This window comes from Aphelocoma coerulescens, chromosome 24, assembly GCF_041296385.1.
Source record: "Aphelocoma coerulescens isolate FSJ_1873_10779 chromosome 24, UR_Acoe_1.0, whole genome shotgun sequence".
NCBI lineage: Eukaryota > Metazoa > Chordata > Aves > Passeriformes > Corvidae > Aphelocoma > Aphelocoma coerulescens.
Genome location: NC_091037.1, coordinates 3697236 through 3716620, shown reverse-complemented (window position 1 = coordinate 3716620; position 19385 = coordinate 3697236). Strand labels below are relative to the sequence as shown.

The window sequence follows — 19385 nt, the reverse complement described above, 5'->3', positions numbered from 1 at the left end:
AACAGCACTTAACAAAGTGTTTAATGAAGTTTGGTCTGCAGTGGGGCAGAACTGATCCATCAACAGGTGTAAAGCAAACCGAGGGAATCGTGTGGGGCTGGGAGGGATTAATGAGTGCTTTCAGCAGCATTTGTCACTCGAGCTGTGAGCACCTGGGGCTCAGAGAGCTCCTCCCAGCCCCACCTCGGAGTGGGTGCCTTGGTCTGTCTGTGCTGCCTCTGCCACTCTGCATTTCAGGGCCCCGAGGGTTTGTAGGTACAGCAAGTTTTTGTTATTTGTTGTGTGTTCCACCACTGTCTGTCAAAGCTGAGTTTCATGTAAATACAGCTGATTTAGGTTATAGCAGTGTTGTCAAATCTTAGCCCTGTGGAAACCCAGGAATGTTTTGCTGTTGGTTTCTCTACAATTCCCCCTTGTTTTTTGCCTTTCACTCCCCAATTCCATCAGCTTTCCATGTGCTGCTGGAGATGTCTGGGAGAGCTGCACTTCATCCAAATCTTCCTGAAGCTCTGATTTGTCTGATTTTCTGTGTTACACCATTTAATTTTTCCTCTACACTGTTTATTGCCTTTGTAAATTCGGTTTTTAACTGTGTAAGCTCAGTAGGGATGGAGCTCAGCATGAATAACAAGGCTGTGCTGTGATTTTACACTGCTGCACTTTATTCCAGAAGGGGAAGAACTTCCAGTTACAGCTTGGGTGTGTGTTGGCATCCTGGTCATGCCACCCCCGAGGCAAGGGCTTGAAACCAAATGATCTTTTAGGTCCTTTCCAACCCAAATTATCCCTGATCTTCCTTTTTGTTTTTTTATTTTCATATTAAATCTGTTATTTTTTGTTCTCTTTTCCCATCTTGCTCTAGGACTGCCCAACAGGAAAGTGGCCTCTGTATCACTGCAGCACCTCTCAGTAAACTTGGAGGGTTTTGTATTGGTAAGTGGTGTTATTTTGTGATATTTGGCCTTTTTTTTTCTCTCCAGGTCACTGGGATGCACCCATGGGAAGCGCTGGAGCTGCCCAAAATCCCCCAGTGGATTATGGATGTGCTTTATGAGTGGCATTGGAAGGGACGTGCACAGTTATTTTTATATGGGGGAGTGTGTATTTATACAAGTGCCTGCAGGAAGGATGCAGCCCTGACTTTGCAGCTTTAAAAGGGGAATTTTAATGTATTAATCCACAGAATTCTGTCTGTGTAATAAAAATAATTTTAAAAGGAGGAAAAGGGAGAGGGAAGCACGTGAGAGGAGGCTCCACCCTCACCCATCCCTGCCATTTTATCAAAGTTGTGGCTTGGAGTTGAAATGTCCTTCCTGGTGCTGTACAGGAAGTTTTGGATTCAGAATCACAGATTTTTCCTTTTGTTTTGTAACCTCTGAGAGCTGTTGGTGCTACTGAAATTTCTGTCTATACAAATAAGTAACAAAATAATTCCCAATGTGATTTCCAGCTCCTGCTTTTCCCTCGGCTTTAAGCTGTCTCTGTGTCCTTTCCTCACTTCCCCTTTTCACCTCCACACTCACTGTGGGTGAAATGAGATGTGCAGTTTGGGGCATTTGCATATTTTTCATTTAGGAAAGGGATATTTTATCAGGTTTGATGGCTGAGGAAAATTGCCTGTGTGGAAATAGAAACCAATTTCAGGATGAGTGATTGTAGCTCCCTGCAAGGTTCCAGGTCATTCCTGTCCCTTTCAGTCGGTTCACACCCAAATTTCCTGCCCTGGGGAATTCCTGTCCTGGTAGTGCTGCTGATTCCACAGCTGGGAGGTGCCACTGAGCTGAACAGAATGAGTTTTTGGGGGTCAAATCAAGAAAAATGGTGAAGGGCTCCAAATATTTCAGGGCTGACTGGTTTCTTTAGGATTGACCAAACAGTTCAGGAAAAGTCAGAGCTTTCCCAAGCACAGGCAGGGCTGCAGTGATGCCTTTTCCTGGTCTTAAAATTAAGAGTCAGACACGGTTAGAAGGGGAAAAGGGATTTTACCTTGGGATTTATTTTAAGGATCCTTAGGTGCACACGTCCAGGTCATGTGCATCGAGATGCACCCCGCCGAGTCTATCTCTGTCTTCGTCTTCTGTCTCCACCTCACTCCTTCCCCAACATTGGGTATATCATTATATAGGTTTTACTAATTAGCAGATCTATCAAAGATTCCCCAATGAGAGGCTCAAGTGAGCCCCCCTCCCCAAGGAGCCTTCCCCTGGATGGTTCTATCTTGGTTTACAGAATGTGTTCTGGAGAGGACCTTGGGCTCTGGGGCACACTGATCCCTGGCTACGAAGCTTCTAAAATGTTGAGTCTCTCAGCTTAACAAACAAGTCCAAGAATGTAGGGAAAAAGCACTAGGAATACAGAAGTTGCAAAAAGGTACAACAGGGGTATAAAAGAAAAGGCAAAAATCTTCATGGCATCAGCAGGAGCAATATCAAGAGGAGAGATGAGTGTGTCAGTGCTGGAAGCTGAGCTGTTTGTATCCCAGAGGGATGAATATGCTGATTCTTGGTCAGCCTCCAACACCTGCGTGGAGAAGAAGATATTCCTATTTATCTTCCTCGCTGCAGCCCCATTCCCATCCCCGTGGATCGATTTGTAATTCAATCCCTGTCCATTTGTTTGCCAACAGAAGAGGATGAAATCATAGCAGGTTTTCTTTATAGCCAGGAAGAGAGACTTCAGTGGGAAGTGGAGGGGTTTGGGGATGTTTGGGATGAATGATGCTGCTGCTGTGTGAAAGCAAATCCCAAAATCCTGGAGTGAGTCCCAGGTCGCTGCTGCCTCACGGTGCTTGGATTCTGTGCTTGAGCAGAAGCAATCAGGGCAGATTTTCCTGGTTGCTGTCTCCAGCACACAGTGGAGGTGGGAAGGTTCAAAATGGGCGTGGATGCAGCGGATCAGGACCTGCTTTGAGAGGTTTTGTGTTGGGAATTGGGAATTCTCAGGGGTGCTATCCCAGATATGGGTGTGGCATCCAGCGAGTCACGGCCCCGCAGAGCTCCAGGGGCTGATCAGAGGAAGGACAAGGTCAGCATTTCATCCCTCAGATGAGACCACAGTCAAAGAGCCGACCCTTCCCCGTGCTCCAGCACGTGCCACGGGAGGGAATTCGACCTGAGGATTCTCTCTGCATGAATCTGAGAGGGAATTTGACCCTCGAGCTATCTCTGCATAAATCTGAGTATCCTGTAGTTAATTAGGGAACTGGAAACCAAAGTGAATCAAACCCTTCCTCTTATCTTTTCCGCCTCTTATTGCGTCTTTCATCTTTTCTGAACTTCCTCAAGTACAAGGGACAAGAAGGTCGAAAATGGGAAGAAAATGAGAAGCACTTGGCCTGGTGCCTGCCTTTACGCTGTGTTGATTAGGTTTTAATTGGCAATTCTTGCCTGTAATATAAGATAATTGCAGAGATTTCCAGGAATAGTTGTAGAATAGGAAGAAAAGACACATCTGAGTCCTACTGGAGGAGTTTAATTAAAGGCTTTTAAAAAAGTGCAACAGACGGTGCTTTGCTGGGTGGGAAGAGAGGTGTGAGGCCTCTCTGTGGGCATGATGTGATGGTCAGAGCTTCTCCTCCCTCCTGCCTGGAGATGTTCTCCATCACCTGCATGAGGGGGCTTGGACAATTCAAGGATAATGTACAATTTAGGGTTTGGTCCAAATTCTAAAGGTCTTTTCCCAGAAAGTGAAGTCAGGCAGCCCTGGAGTGAAATTCCTTCTGTGTGTGTGGCAGGGCTGCCCCTCCCAGCTTTTTGCTGTCACTGAAGTTGTCCTCAGCTCCCTTCCAGAAGTGAGCAGACAAGGGGCAATGGCTTCAGACTGCAAGAGAGAAGGTTTAGACGGGATATTGGGAAGGAATTCCTCCCTGTGAATGTGGTGAGGGGCTGGGATGGAATTCTCAGAGAAGCTGCAGCTGCCTCATCTCTGGAAGTGCCCAAGGCCAGGTCAAATGGGGCTTGGAGCAACCTGGGATAGTGGAAGGTGTCCCTGCCCAGGGCAGGGGGTGTCACTGATCTTTAATTTCCCTTCCAACCCAAACCATTCTGGGATTCTGTGAAACTTGGAAGAGGTTTTTTCCCCCATAGTGCCCAGCATCATCAAAGAGGTACCTCGGAAAGGGAACAATGAGGGGATACTGAACATTAAAGAGGAGAATCCTGCTTTAGCAGGAGTTCATCGGGGTCTTCAGCGTCCAGCAAAATCCTAAAATTGCAGAACAAACAGCTGGCCCACAGGGAGTGTTTCACCTGGGTGTTGAAGGAGAAGAAGACCCTGCAGGGCCTTTTCCTGGGGGTGATCTTGGGCAGCCAGAGAGATCAGTGAGATGGTGACAAGTGTACTTTCAATTTTCCTTGTGGCCGCTTGAAGGGCGTTCATTACCTCCCGTTTAGAGGTGTTTTCTCACGTTTTAGCCTCAGGAGTGCTGCAGGGAGTTCCCCTGGGATGAACTCTTTGTCCATCTCCTCTTTCTGCTGCTCAGTTTCCATTTCACTTCGGGCTGGGTTGGAAAGTGTAACCTGGAAAGGGTTGGGTTACACTGAGCCTCAACAAAGGCAGCGCCAGATGCTCAAGAAACATTTTAATCATAATCTCTGAGCTTTTCTTTTTTTAGGAACTGCTCACAAGCTCCCATGGCTCAGGCTCTGTGTTGGCTGATTTTGTTGTGGAGCCTGAGGACCTTCCCCAGAGGTGAGTGGGTGACTTTCTTGCACAGGCAAACTTCATTTGTGATTTGTCTTGTTGGTTTTTTGTGTCGGTTTTTGTTTGTTTGGTTGCTTTTTTGTGGTTTGTTTGGTTGGGGTTTTTTGGTTGGTTGGTTTGTTTTTGTTGTTGTGGGGTTTTTGTTTTGTTTTTAATTGTTGCTGATGCTGTTACCTCCCCAAAGCTATACAGCATCAGAGGTGGCAGTTGTTCAGCTCATTTTGGTCATAAAGTGTGGCTGCACAATCTTTTTAGGAATTCATTCAGGAGAGAAGACAGAGCAGGTGAGGGATCCATTCACCAAGAGGCTTTAATTCTCTAAACAGAGGAAAAAAAACCCATGAAAATGTCAGTGTGCTGTGATAACAATAATCCCAAAGAGTTTATTTGGGTGTGAAACAGAGGAAGAAAAGCCTGGAATTCTCCTCCTCACCCTGCACACTCAGGTTTGGTTCCTTGTGAGGAACTTCCTCTGAAATCCTCATGGTTACCACAGCAAAGCCCTCTTTTAAAACCCAAAGTAACTCATTAGGACAGAGGCATGACAGAATCTAAATCTGACAGTAAGAAATGCAGAAAGGGAGAGAGTGAAGGGTTCAATTCTTTAAGTTCAGCTTTCAGGTGTCTTGCTCTTTGTGAAGAATTTATCTCCTTCCCCTCATGGAACGTGATGTCGAGAGATCTCTTGAAGAGGGATGGGTAAAAATTGAAACTAGAAAATGATGGATTTACACAACACACAGCACCTCCTTCATCCCTTGGCTCTCTCCACCTGTGCTGTTTGCACTCTCCTGCAAACTGAGCTTTTCAACTTTCTGGCAAACAAAGCAAGACCTTTCCTAAAGCTGAGAAAGGCGTGGAAAAGGCTCCCTGCTGCCTACAAGAAGTAGATGGTTTCGTTGGATAAAGCATCTGAAATGGGGATTTCTCCCAGGATTTTGTGCTCAGAATATTTACTTAGAAATCTTAAGGGAGCAGATTTGCAACTTTTCTTCATTTTAGCCAACAACACTTCAGGATGAGTGTGATAACCCGGAAATAGTGATATTGCATCATGGTGTAACAATAAGTGGCTGTTTAGCTTGGAGTCTTGAGTATTTATTAAATATAAGTAAATTAAAAACCTAAATTTATTTGATTTTCTTTTCCTTCAGGGGTCTCTTCCCTCTCAGCTGGCTGCAGCCTGGACTGCCAGAGCCACTGCCTCATAGACTGCAGGCAGGGGCATTATTACACAGCTGGCAACTGCCTGGAGTGCCCAGCAGGGTTCTAGTAAGTCCCCTGAAATAAGAGAGTTAAACCCTTGGGGCATTTGGCATTCAGAATATTCTGAGGGTTATAATGCAGGGCTGGAGGTGAGGCACAAAAACCCCCCACAAAATGTCATTTTTTTATACCTGAATAATCAGCTGAGCAGGAAACCCACTATTTTTGGGTCAAAATCCGTGGTTCTGTGGCCACAAACTTTTTATTGAGCAGCGTGCAAAGGGAGACGTTCCTGTGTTTGCACAACGCCCACGCTGGCTGGTTGGGGATGGAACTCAAAAGGAAATAAAGAATTTAATTGTATAACTTCATTATTTTTGATCCAGCTGCCCTGGAGGCCAAGCAGCTCCAAGGAAATGCCCTGTGGGAACTGCCAATGAACTGACTGCTCAGGGAAACCTCTCAGCTTGCCAGGTGAGCTGAAGAGAGCAAGCAGGTGAAGTTCTTTTTGCTTTTCTTCCCCTGTGTTTTGATCCAGATTTTTCCAGTCTGCTTTGAAGTTTTTCAGGAAATCCCTGCACTCTTGGGCTCAGAGGAAGCAGGTTGTCCCTCCAGGTATCCAGCAAGGAGCTCTGCCTCCGTGCAGAGGGAAACAGCTCCTGAGGGGAACTCAGGAATGCACAGAGGCTGAAAATGGTCCAAGATCCCTTCTGGCACCAGAGCTGGGGATCTCTGGAGCTGCTGGTTTGCATTATTGGTGTGAAAATTCTGTGTTTCTGTGGCTGTGCTGCTCCTGTGCTCTCCCTGCAGGTTTGTCCCCGTGGCTACCTCAGCCTGGAGAGCAGGGCCGGCTGCCGAGCGTGTCCCGAGGGATATTCCTGTGATCCAGGCACGGGCATCCAGAGGAGCTGTGGGCCTGGTCAGCACTCACCAGAGGGAGAGCTGGACTGCAGGGAGTGCCCAGAGAGACACGTGTGCCCTGATGGACGGAGCACACAGGTACAGGGTGAGAAATGTCTTCTCCAAGGACACATTTTCACTCCTCTGGACAAGCAGGGCTTGAGCAGGAAGGTCTTGTCAGGAAACAGAATTCCCTGGTTTAATAGTAGGATGTGGATCTTGATTCATCAAAGAAAAGCTTTCAGAGCACTTTAAAGGTGTAGATCCAAGACTCATAGAGGCACAGAGTATCCTGAGTTGGAGTAGACCCATCAGGATCATTGAATCCAGCTCCTGGCCCTCACAGACACCCCAAATCCCACCCTGGGCATCCCTGGCAGCGCTGTCCAAACGCTCCTGGAGCTCTGGCAGCCTCGGGGCTGTGCCCATTCCCTGGGGAGCCTGGGCAGTGCCCAGCAGCCTCTGGGGAAGAACCTTTTCCTGGCACAAATATTCTTCTATTAAAAGGAGTAAGTACTTTTCATCTAAATTCTGGCAGTGTTAGAGCTCAGCTTATCTGCCAGTCTGCCACCATGAAAACCCTCAGCTGAGCACTCAAACTTGGAGGCTGAGGTACCATTTTTGCATCTAGAAATTGTCATTGGAGAATAAAGTTGAAGCAGTGCAGGGCAGAGAAAAAAGAATTCAGAAATGGGGTTTTCCTGAGTTTTCCTGACTCAGGCCTCCCTGGGACACTGCTTTTGGGCCCAAATTAGAGCTTTTTCTGCTGTGAATTTGTGTTTTTCCCCTCAGCACTGTTTGGCAGGTCAGCAGCCAAACCCCACTCGCACCTTCTGTGTCACCTGCACTCCTGCCTCCCTCTCAGCTGAGGACACCGGGCCCTGCCAGCCCTGCCCAGCAGGTAAATACATCTCACAAGCATCTTCTGTGCTCATTAAAACACAGAATTCGAGGAGACTGGAGTGGCATTTTTCTCTGGTAACACTTCTCTGACTTGGTGGAATAGAGAGATGCTCCTTGTTTTACAGTAAAACTGGAGGTTGAAATTAATTCCTGAGAAAAAGCAGCTGCTGCTCCAAAGAGCTCACGAAGGGCAGAAATGAGAGAACCCTGAGGACCACAGCTGGTTTTGAGAGTTTATGGGAGAGATGCAGCTGAGGCAGCCCTGGGATGGAAAGCAGAGTGTGCCAACGTTGCTGAGCAACGAGGGAAGCTTTTGGGTTCCCTTCTCACGCAGAAAGCAGAGCTCTCACTCTCTGATTCTTAACTGATCATCTGTAAAATTGATCTACGTGCAGCCAGAGCTCCCTCCTCTCCAGGACTTGATTCACTGGCTGTCACAAGTACCATTTCTAGGGAGAGCTGTAGGCATCAGGAACCAAAGAGGGGAACGCTGATTTTTCTCACCTAATTTCCCTTTCTGCTCGACACTCTCGAAGAAATCCAAACAAGCCCGTGTTTAGGAAATTGCAGTGTGTTGTTGAGGGTGTCACTGAGATGCAGAATGAGGCAGCAGGGGAATAGACTGAGAAGGTTTTGCTACAAAACCATTGCCTTTTGAAATTCTGTGTCTGCAGTGAGAGGGCAGGAGATGCCTTCCAGTACTGAATGGCCACGGGCCACAGTTTCCCCATAAAAAAGAGAGTTTTCTGCAGGATTAAAATCCCTTATGCATCCCAGACAACGAGCATAAGCCCAGTGAGGATTTGGTAGTCCAGGATTAACTTATTCTTTGTGCTTGTTTCCTCTGTTATCCCTCCAAGCCCTCCTCCAAATCCTGTCCTATCCTTCAGTGCAGCCCCTGGCGAGGGAAGTTTGGGGCTGCAGGGAGCAGCAATATCACTGATCATTCCCCCCACACCCCCTCTGATTTAATCCCTGTTTCCCAGCCCACCTGAACCCTTGGAAAAAGGCCTGATGGAGAGTGGGGTGTAGCTGTCAGCTTGTCAGAGGACCAGCAGTTGGCAATCTGAGGCCCTTCCATGATTCTCCCTCTCCTCCAAGCCCTGAATTGCCACAGGAGAGGATTCCATCAGCAGCTCCAGGTGCCTCCTGCAGAGTAACCGAGCTCAGTAACTCAATTCTGAGTCTGTAATTAGAACCTCTCCTATTAAATAACAAATTCCTGGGCTCTGGGTGCCTCACCTGCTGCCCAGGAGAAGGGTGAATGGAAGAGCTAAAGAGATCAGGATCTCAGTAGTTCAGATCCAGTTACAAAACACGGGGGAGGGAATAGGAACAGGATTCCTGTTATTTCCAGTGCCTGGGGTTAGGTACCAACACAGAGTATCCCATGCTGGAATTCAGCTTTCTGAAATCCAAGCCCCCCCAGACCAATCCCAAAGCCTTGAGGTGATAAGGAGCTGGAATTCCATCACCAGCCTGAGATTCCCGTGTTCTTTTTCGTGCTTTGACTGATTTTAATGACACATAATCTGTGTATTTAGCACTGCCTGTGTGAGAGAAGTGCACAGCGATGGATTTCAGCAGAGCAGTGGCTCAGTTAATCCTGCTTTCTTTCTCTTTCTGCTCTTCAAAATCCATCTGGAGTTTAGGAAACCATTTGATTATCAAGTTCTGCAAAGCCTTACTTGGGGAGAGCAATTAATTCTAAGTGGATGTCAGCATTTCATCACTCAGTGTACAACTGGCAGCAGGATTTTAAGTGAAAAATTGGGGAAAGAAACTGGGGACAGGAATGTGGAAAAATACTAGGAATACCTCAGCTTGATCTGTAATCTCCATGATCTTGGAGAGAGCAGAAGAATTGGAGTAGAAAGAGAGAACCATTAACTCTAACCATGTTCATAAAACTAATTTAGCCAGAAATTTCATTGTGTGTTTTGAATTTTAAAATATCATTTTGTGTTAGATGTTTGAATTTCCTCAGCTTTGCAAAAGGAAGAAACATTTTTAGGCAGGTAGAGCCTGAGCTGCCCAGAATGTCTTTTCTGAACAACATCATTTCGGGTTTTTTTTAATTCTCTCCAGGTCACTTCTGCCCTGATGGCCTCAAAGTCCCTCCATGCCCAGCTGGGAGCTTCAAGCCCAAGGAGGGAGTTCCCACAGCCAGCAGCAGCTCCTCGAGCTTGCCAGGTCTGTGTCCTAAAACATTTTAATTTTGGGCCTGCTGAGCTCACCCAGCAGGTCAGTTGTGAAGAAAAAACTCAGCAACTTTCTGGTTTTAAACTTATTCGACAGCACTTTTGCATGGGAGGCTCTTTTTTAACACTCTCAGTGAACTTTCCCAGCACAGTCTCCTCACTCAGACTCCTTTCCAAGCTCTCTCATGAGAGGGAACAGAGCATGAGCACAATTAAAGGTGACCATCCCCTTTTCCTTTGGGAAAGGGGTTCTTTATTCGTGTTTGAATCACTCACAAGAGTCCTCAGCCCCTCCTTGCAGCCAGGGGAAATGAGGTTAGAGATCAGGGAAAACCTTTATGTTATAACAGCAGAGAAAGCACTGGAATTTCTGCCTTCAGAAGCTGCAGAGGCCCTGCCCTTAAACTCACAAAAGCCAGGCAGATGAAGGAGTTTGGAATGTTCTGAGTGCTGCGAGGCAGCAGCACAAAGCTTCCACAGATTTCCAGCTGTGATGCTTCCTTCTAAATATTTTTGGTTTGGTTTTCTAAGCCAGTAGAACTTTGTTTTGTACACACAGGGCTGAGTCACCCTAATGACTGGGAAATGCATGGAAAGCGATGAGATTTGAGTTCAGCTGTGGTGAAAATAAGTTTAAAAGGCAGAAGAATAGAGGTTTGTTAGTCTTTTCTGGTATTAAATCTTTGCTTAGGCACGGAAAGGGAGCCCTGGCTGGCTGTTACAATAATCACACGTGGCTGAGGCTTGTTCTGCCTGGGTTTGGGCATTTCAGAGCATCTCAGTGCCTCTCACAAGTGTATAAAAATGCCTCTCTGTCCTTAAAAGTGCTGTGCAAATAGGAAAATAGAGGGAGATTCAGGGAACGAGCTCAATCCACCAAAGTAAACCTTGGCCCAAGCCCAGAATGTTTTATCCAGGGTCACAAATCCCATCCTGGAGCACAAACCTGGAGTTCAGGTGCTCAGTCTCCCTTTGCATCTCTTGGGTTCTTCCCTTCATGTGCTAAGAAAATAATTATCTCCTTCAAATCAAGCCATACCTTTGTCTAGCTGATAATTTCTTCCCCAGCAAATGACTCAGCTGTAAAAGTGTCTTGACTGTTGAACGATTTTTCTTTACTCAAAAGCCAAGTCCAGGAAATTGCTGCCTCCCGCCCACTCCTGGAATTAAAACCAGACGTGCATTTCCGTGGTGCAGCAAGGAGCAACCCTCACATCTCATCAAGACAGCCAAATTCAACAGACAGGGCCAGTGGCATCTGAAAAAAAAAAAAAAAAAGAAATCATTGTAGGAGCTGCAAAGTAAATTAGAGTTGAGAAACTCTTTGGGTTTAATAATGTAATCTTGTGCTGTGCCCGTGCTGCTTCATACAATGATGCTGTCATCTCTCCTAAGGAACACTTGGCAAAGGCAGGATAATTCCTGATGCAACAGGATCAGGGATGAACTCTGAGAAACCACAGGATGTGTTAAATACTCCGCCCTGATGGTCTTAGGCTGTGCCCACCCCCTGCACTGGTGTGTGTCAAGTGTGACAAACTCGTTTTCCAGTGAAACCAAATGTTTTGTGTCCCATTTATTGCTCAGCCTGGTCCTGCAGACCAGAGGAAAGCTTAGCTCAGAGATAACATGCTGAGATTGGCCAGAGCAGCTGTGGCTGCCCCATCCTTGGGAGTGTCCCAGGCCAGGCTGGAGCAGCCTGGGATGGTGGAAGTGTCCCTGCTCATGGCAGGGGTGGGAAGGGATGAGCTTTAGGGTCCTTTCCAGCCCATACAATCCTGGGAATCTGCTCCCTCACTGATCCCATATGAAGTCACAGTATTAAATCTGTTCTGAGCTCCATCATTTCCAGAAATTCAGGCAAAAAATGGGACATTTCTGCCCCTGTACCCAAGTGGCCTGGATTCAGGTTGTGTCAATTCACTGTCCTGCTGGATTTGCTGGGGGTGCAGATCCACGTCAGGAAGCTTTTGTCAGCTTCAGGCTGAGTTCTGAGTGGCTCCCACAGCTCCATGAGTTTGCAGCCCCCTCAGGGATGTTGGTTCAGTTGTGCTCAGTGCTGGGGAATTTTATAGTCTGGAGAAATTCCGATTTCATCCTGCTGAGGCTTTCCAGCCTTGCGCTCCTCTGGGCTGTGTGGTGTAAATGTAAAGAGGAAATAAGGAGATTTCCCTGAGGGGTGACAATGAGCAAGTGGGTGGGAGGCAGAGGGGGAGATGACCCCCAAACTCACTTTGCACCCTGAGGAATCCCAGCCTGGACCTGTGCCTTCAGTCTGTGGAGGGGGAAGCCTGGATTTGAATGAATCCTGATATTTTGGGGAGCTGTAAGGCTCTACTGCAGCCTGCAGAGGCATGCACACACACCAGGGTACGACTGAGTCTTGTCTTCACAAATACTTGGAAGGCAGCAGGGGTCCAACCTGGAAGTTCTCCAGGGAGCCTCCATCCTCAGCCAGCATTTCCCCTTCCCCTGGAATTGCTGTATTTGCTTTTGAAAGGCCTGGCTCGGGAGGAGAGCAGCCACTCCTGGGCTGAACTCGCGTTCCCTTTTCACCACGTGAAATACGTGGGAACGTTTTGTAATGAAATGCACTTTCTAAACACGCTGACAGCAGCGAGGGATCGTTGTTTTATTACGTATCGATCTCGCTGATGTTCCTCTGGGTTGCAACACGAGCTACCTTCTGTTTAACACGCGGGATTTCAGGGACGATCACAGCTCAGGCTGGTTGCCATTCGAGCAGGTTTGCACTGAGCGTATCTCCAGCCTGCAAAGCCCCTTCATCTCCCTGCATTCAGAGTGCAAACACGGAACCAGCCCCGTTTTCCTGGGAACCCCAGGCTCTGTCCCAGCAGAGCCCCAGGCACGGTGATTGTTAACTGTGCCTGCAGCAGAGGCTGCGTTCGGGGCTGATGGGTTTGTGTTTTAACACCTCGGTTCTCGTCGGAGCTCAGAGCAGAGGGGTTTGGTGCTTCCAGGAGCCACTCAGCTGCGCTAAATTCAGCTAATCCAACACCACCACCTCCTGGCTTTGCTGCAGCTTCATTCCTGGTGTGGGTGAACCTCCCATCAAATTCCCTTGCTGCAGGTGGAAGAGGAGGTGAAATATTTTGTAGGATGCTCCGACCTCAGCAGGTCATAATCCCTTTGTGACCTTAAGTATGTCTCTCTTTAGGAACTGGCTTGTGTTCGAGGTGCCCTGCTGGGTATTTCTGCCCTGCTGGAGCCAGGTTCCCGGTGCCCTGCCAGCCAGGCACACACAACCCTCTGCCAGGACAGGATGAGGCTGCTGACTGCAGAGCCTGCCCAGCAGGGAGGGCTTGCACCCAGCCTGGCCTGGCCCAGCCTGACACAGAGTGCTCAGCAGGGTAAGCCTGGGTTATTTTCTGCCCACTCTGTGTCTGTGCATGAATTTCACCTCCGCAGCTTTTGCTTTGTGCACGTGTTTCTGTTTTTCCCTGCTCGCCTTTCCCTCAGCTCACACAGCACTGAGGTGTTGCTGTCTCCTTGCACCAGGAATATTTTTGCAGCTTTCAGAGCTGTTTTCCCTCGGGTGGTGGCCTCCAAAACCTCCCTCAGGCCCTGCTCATGGGTCTGCTCGCAAAGGGAATCGTTTTGTCCTCCCGTTTTCCTCCCTTTGCTCCTCCTGAAGGGCAGTTTTGTGCTGCTGCTGCCTCCAAGGGTTGTTTTTGCTGCCAGCAGAGGAGTTCTCAAATCCCCCAGGACAAAGCAGCCCCCAGGAACCCACAGCAGCTTCACCCCTTAGAAATCTGGGGAAGATTCCTCCCCATTCCCAGCTGATGGAATGGAGTGAAGAGAATTAGGGCCACCTGCAAGGACAGCTAAAAGCACCCCTGAGAGTGGAATGTTTGGCACAGATTTCAGAAGAGCACCATGAAATCACCCCTCAGGTGCAGGTGGCTTCGTCCCCTGTGCCAAGATTTCATGGCAGTTTCTGGTAAATCAGTGTGACACAGGCTGTCCTGGTGGAAGCTTCCACAAAATAGGTAAAAACAGCCAAGAATGAAGCCAGGCCACACATCCCATGGTTATGAACAACGTGACCTGGCTGAATAACCCACTTTTGGTTTAAAACACCTCACACAAGCATCCCATTCACAGAGTTTAATTCTGCATTACTGGTACTCAGTCACGTTGCTGTCAGCCACGTCAGCTTTTCCCCAGCTCCTTCACCCCAATATTTTTGTAGGGCACAGAGTTTGCCTCCCCCTGGCATCCAACCCCTGCCCCCTGTTGTGCTTTCAGGTACGTGTGCCCTGCAGGGTCAGCCAGCCCTCATGCCCCCAGCAATGCCTGTCCTCCAGGAACACTTGGCAACCACTTCGACCTCTTTGACAAGTCCCAGTGTGAGCCCTGCCCTGCAGGATTTGTCTGTGCCAGAGGTACGTGGCTTTGGCACAAAAATGAGCTGGTTGTTTTGGTCACCAGTATTGCAGAGCCCACCAGAAGTGGGTCAGTGAGGTATCACAGCAGTGGGAAATGGGAAAAGTTTCCCTTTGGTACCCTCTGTGCCCGCTGGGCGAGGTAATTTTGCTCTGAAGTTTTCTGTTTGTGCCATCCCTGGTTGCTGTTTTAACTTCCTGACCTTGAGGCAGCCAGTTTTTACAGCCTTCCAAGTTTTTAGCTTATTTGTGACCTCTTCATCTCTATGCCAGCTTTGGGCAGGGGCACCACGCAGGACACTGCAGTTGGTGAATAACTGCTTTAGTAACCAGCTCTGGGGTAAAGCCTCTCCTCTCATCAGCAGAGACAGCAATCATTGTTATCCCATTTTAAACAGGGGAAAAGGCACAAAACGAGGGGGAGATTTAACTCAGGGCTGTTCACAAAGAGCTGAAAACTCTGGGAACTGGGTGCTGTGAAGCCAACACGCCGCCCTGTGCTGCTCTTAAATTCCTCCTGGTGTTTCCACAGGAACAGGGGGGGAGCAGAAGCCTCCCAGCCCATGTCCAGTTGGTCACTACTGCCCGCCTGGCACCAGGCCCCCGGCCCAGCTCCGGTGTGCCCCGGGCACCTGGAGCAACAGGACCAGCCTGGCCTCGGCTCAGGAGTGTTCTCCATGCCCTGCAGGCTGGTTTTGCCTGGGAGGAGCCCGTGTCCCTACTGGGAGATGCAGCTCAGGGCACTACTGCCCTCAAGGTAGGAAGCTTTGCAGGGAAATGAAGGAGGTTTAATTAATTTTCAGCTTTGTGAACTCTGACAAAGACACACACTTTATCAGTGCATTTTTTGCACCGTGGATAGCAAACTCTCCCTTCTGTACAGTCACTACTTTATCCTGTTTGAACTGAGCAGGTTTGTCCCATTATTCCCCCCCCCCCCCCAACCCCCTTAATTTGCAAAGAATTAAAATGCCCAATCAAGCACCTGGTACAAGCAACCATTCTAAATTTGAATCTTCCTGCAAAGATTCTGCAGTTGCTGCTAAATGCTGATTTTTTTTTGTTGTTGTTATCAGAGCTGTGAGCAGGGATTTTTTAACAAGTGAATCACATAAACGCTTAATAGCCACAAAAAAACCCTTCCTGCCTTCTGTGTTCGAAGCTGTATGAAGATTTGGCGTGGTTCTCTGCTCTCTTTTTCTTGGAAAGGCGCCTGGAGGAGCACCCAGTTCCCCTGCCCTGCAGGAACCTACAGCACGCGGCTGGGCAGGGGCAGGGTGGAGGATTGCTCTGCCTGCCCTGCCGGAGCCTTCTGCCCCCCTGGCACCTCCAAACCAGTGCTGTGCCCAGTGTAAGTGCAGGACAACGCTGTGGGGCTGTGCAGGTACAAGAGACAATGTCTCTTTATGGCGTTTCAGGGCTCTCCTGGTTTTATTATTGTTTTTCTGCGCTTGGAGTGTTAGAGGTGCTTTTCACCTTGCGGGTGTTCAGGCAAGTTCTGTCTGAATTGGGTGAGTTTTGCTGCAGAAACAGCACATTCCCTCTAACCAAAACACCAGGAATTCAGGCTAGAGGTGCACTATATTTCCTTTTTTTTGCTTGGCTGCTGTCTTGGAGTCCCCCCTGTGTTGTGTTTTCTCCTCAGAGGATCCTTTCGCTCGGCCCCGGGAGCGGAGGCGGCTGCAGACTGCACCCCCTGTCCTGGGGGACATCACTGCCCCGAGCTGGGCACCGTCACCCCTCGAGCTTGTGGGGCTGGCAACTTCTCGGTATGTAGCGATCCTTTGATCCTGTCTCCCCTTCAGCACAAGCCTGGATTTCAGAAGGGGAGCTGCCAGGGGAGGCTGAGGCTGTGAGTGCCCCGAGGGAGGCACTGGGATGAGCCCACCTCCTTCCCGAGAACTTGGGGTGGTTGTGTGTGGAGCTTTGAACACCACTGGCCACCTGTGCTGGCCCTACACGGAGTTAAACTGCTATTCCAGAGATTGGGAATGTTCCTGCACACTCAGATCTGGAGCTGCTCCAGACACGATGCCAGAAGCATCTCCCAGGGGTGCAATCCTGCTCCTGCTGCTGTTCCCACCCCAAACACCATCCCAGTTCACCTGTCCTGTGTCTGCTGGGTTCAGACCTCAGGGTTCCATGGCACATTTGGCCCTGGCAGGGAGCAGACACCTCTGTGTCCTTCCTGCTCGAGAGGAAGTGTTGGATGGCACTGGGATTAAACTCTCAGGTGGCTTGGGGAGGGAAAGCAGCAAGGCAGAGCCACAAGGGGACAGTGATGGCACAACTATTCCCACAAAGAGGTGGTGCTAAGGTTTGATTCATATTTATCTACCCCAGACCTGTAATTAATAGTTGGCTACTGATAATTGCCATGTTTCCCTGTTGATGACAAACTCCTGTCAAAGGACCCCAGCACCTCTGTCCTGACCAGTTTTCATCCCTGCACAAATTTGGGAGCTACCATTGGAACCCGCTGCTGAGACTGGAGAGGGAATAAATCACAAATGGAGATTTATATGTGGCAAATAGACCCAGATTATTCCTCATTTGCAATTGGAGTTGGGTGTAACAAGGAAAGATGAGGGAATTTGTCTGTATTTCCCCTGCTCCTGCTGGCAGAGGGTGTTGGATTCCCTGTTCTGGGTTTGTGTGGATAATCCACAGGCACGACAAGGCTGACCTGTGGAGCACAGGCTTCCTTTTTGCAGAGTGGAGGCTCTGAGTTGCACCCTGGCTGCTGTCAGAGCTCGGGGGCAGTTTGGAAATGGGAATCTTTGTGTTGCCTGTGGCATTCCTGAGCACAACAGGGAATGTTTTATAAAACTGGCTGCACTCACAGCCTCAGGTTTGAGCCTCACCAGGACTTGCCACAGGTGCAGAGGGATTGTTCAGTGCTCCAGCAGTGACACCAGGATCCTTTCCCATTTCAGGAGCCGGGCTCTGCCTCCTGCTTGCCCTGCAGAGTTGGGCACTACTGTGCCAGTGAGAGCACCAGCCTGGAGGTGATGCTGCTGGCCATGGTGTGCCCAGCAGGGCTCCTGTGCCCGGGGGGACAGGCAGATGTCCCAGATGCCACTGCCAACGCCTGCCCACAGGGACACTTCTGTCCCCAGGGAGATGCTGTGAGTGACTCTGCCCTGGGGACTCACCGTTCTCTCTGACTGGGATCATTGCTGTGGAAAAACCTTTCCTAATAGCTTTTTGTGACTGATTTCTGTTCTCTGTGTGTGTGCACAGATCTTAGCAGTATTTGCCCCACATAAAACTGTTCATGATGGAATAATGTATAGTAATAGAATAATAATATCAGGAAAACATCGTCTGAGGTGCTGTACACAACTGTCCTGAATTGCTTTCATGGCTTTAGCTGCTGTACCTTGGCCTTGTGGGCTGCAGGAGTCATTTTAGGGTGCCAAAGACCCTTTTTTCCATTTCACTTCCAGGCTCAGCCTTGCCCCAATGGCACCTATGGTGAGCAGAGAGGGCTGAGCAGTGCTGCTGGATGCTCACCCTGCCCTGCAGGGAAGTTCTGCTACACAGATGGGATGGAGCCTCCAGGAATTCCTCACCCTGTAAGTACAGCCCAACATCTCCTAAATTTTCACTCCAAATATTTTACCCCAGGCTGCATCTGCTAGTGAAGCCAACGCTGTGCTTTGTGCATGTTTTCTGTGTTTATTTTGCCTTCTGCCTGTCAATGCAGGCTAGGAAAGAGAGTTCAAAGGTGAGGAATTGCTGCTGCTCCTCATCTAATGAGTTTTGGGATTTTTCATTGCAACTGTTTTGTCTCAGGGAAGAATGAACTCGTTAACGATTAATAGCTGTTAAAAAAAAAAAAAAAAAGGCAGCCTCAATTAAGGGTATAAAAAAAATGCAGATGGATTCTCTTCCACATGGATGAATCCATGGCTTTATTGAAGAGCAAGGTGGTAACTCTGTCCCAGTTCCAGCTCTTCTCCAAGTGTGGAAGAAGAGCATCTCCCCCCACAACTCTACAGGCAAAACTTGTAGGGCTTGTCTCAATGCCAAGATTTTACCCTAAGGCCGCCTTGCCTACCATAATCATCCCACATGGTCAGAATTTTACTGGTAAGGCCCTAAATTTCCTTCCTCCCCTTCTTTCCTACCCCATTTCCTTGCGGTGAAGGAACACCAGGTTATTCAAGCTGCAGCTGAAGCTGACCAGATTCCCCTCCTCTGGACAGAAAACAACCAAGTCTGGGTGTGTGCTTTGTTTGCAGACAGGGGATTGCCCAGCTGGCTATCTGTGCCCTCCAGGGACTGGATTCCCCTTCTCCTTCCCCTGCATGCCAGGCAGCTTCTGGGATAACTCCAGCACGGAGGGAGAAGGTGTTTGCAAGCCCAGCCCAGCCGGGCACTTCTGTGACTCCCCTGCCCTGACGGAGCCCAAGCCCTGCCCAGCAGTGAGTGGTTCTCCTTGGTTCCATGGAAGGAGCTGCTCTGTGGGATTCTTTAATAGAAAAGCCTTAAATGTATCAATCTGGCTTTGTTTTGCAGGGTTTTTACTGCGCTGAAGGCAGCTCCAAGCCTGAGCCCTGCCCAGAGGGGACATTCGGTGACAGGCAGGGGTTGTCTGGACCTTCAGGGTGCAGCCCCTGTGCTCGGGGTTCCTACTGTGCTGCCCCAGGACAGACCAGGCCAAGTGGGCCTTGTGAGGCTGGATTTTACTGTCAGGGCAGGGCTCTGACCCCAGTAAGTCCCACTGATGAGTTTTGTTGCTCCTTTTCTGATTGTGCTCCACTGTGTTGTTCTATTTTCCCCATGTGGTGCCTTTTTTTTAACCCAGCGGCTTGGGGAGTCACAATTTTGTGCTGCTTACACTCAAGTTTATGGCACGAGGACCCTCAAGGGGAGTGTGGCCATGTCATGTCTTTTCCCTCTCAAGACTGACATGCTGTTAACTAAAAGGTCACCAGTGGATGTGAATCAGTGTAAAATTTCATCCCTATTTATTCTCTTTGAATTTCCTTAAGTCAGTGTTGTCTGTTCTCTGCACAAGAGCGTGCCCCTGATTTTTTTTTTCTTTATTCCTCACATCAGT

General features: G+C 48.8%; 1 protein-coding gene across 1 annotated transcript in view; it reads left to right on the top strand.

The window, feature by feature from the left end:
* LOC138098208 (multiple epidermal growth factor-like domains protein 6) overlaps nucleotides 1-19385 on the top strand; it is a 51755-nt gene that overhangs the window by 17179 nt on the left and 15191 nt on the right. Inside the window, exons 2-16 of the mRNA XM_068994563.1 lie at nucleotides 863-933; nucleotides 4613-4689; nucleotides 6294-6381; nucleotides 6718-6906; nucleotides 7600-7708; nucleotides 9799-9903; nucleotides 13090-13282; nucleotides 14181-14317; nucleotides 14850-15074; nucleotides 15527-15668; nucleotides 15963-16086; nucleotides 17254-17445; nucleotides 17767-17895; nucleotides 18565-18747; nucleotides 18842-19036. Of these exons, the coding sequence (XP_068850664.1) occupies nucleotides 17329-17445; nucleotides 17767-17895; nucleotides 18565-18747; nucleotides 18842-19036 (624 nt within the window). The 5' untranslated portion in view covers nucleotides 863-933; nucleotides 4613-4689; nucleotides 6294-6381; ... (7 more) ...; nucleotides 15963-16086; nucleotides 17254-17328. The remainder of the gene's footprint in view (nucleotides 1-862; nucleotides 934-4612; nucleotides 4690-6293; nucleotides 6382-6717; nucleotides 6907-7599; nucleotides 7709-9798; nucleotides 9904-13089; nucleotides 13283-14180; nucleotides 14318-14849; nucleotides 15075-15526; nucleotides 15669-15962; nucleotides 16087-17253; nucleotides 17446-17766; nucleotides 17896-18564; nucleotides 18748-18841; nucleotides 19037-19385) is intronic.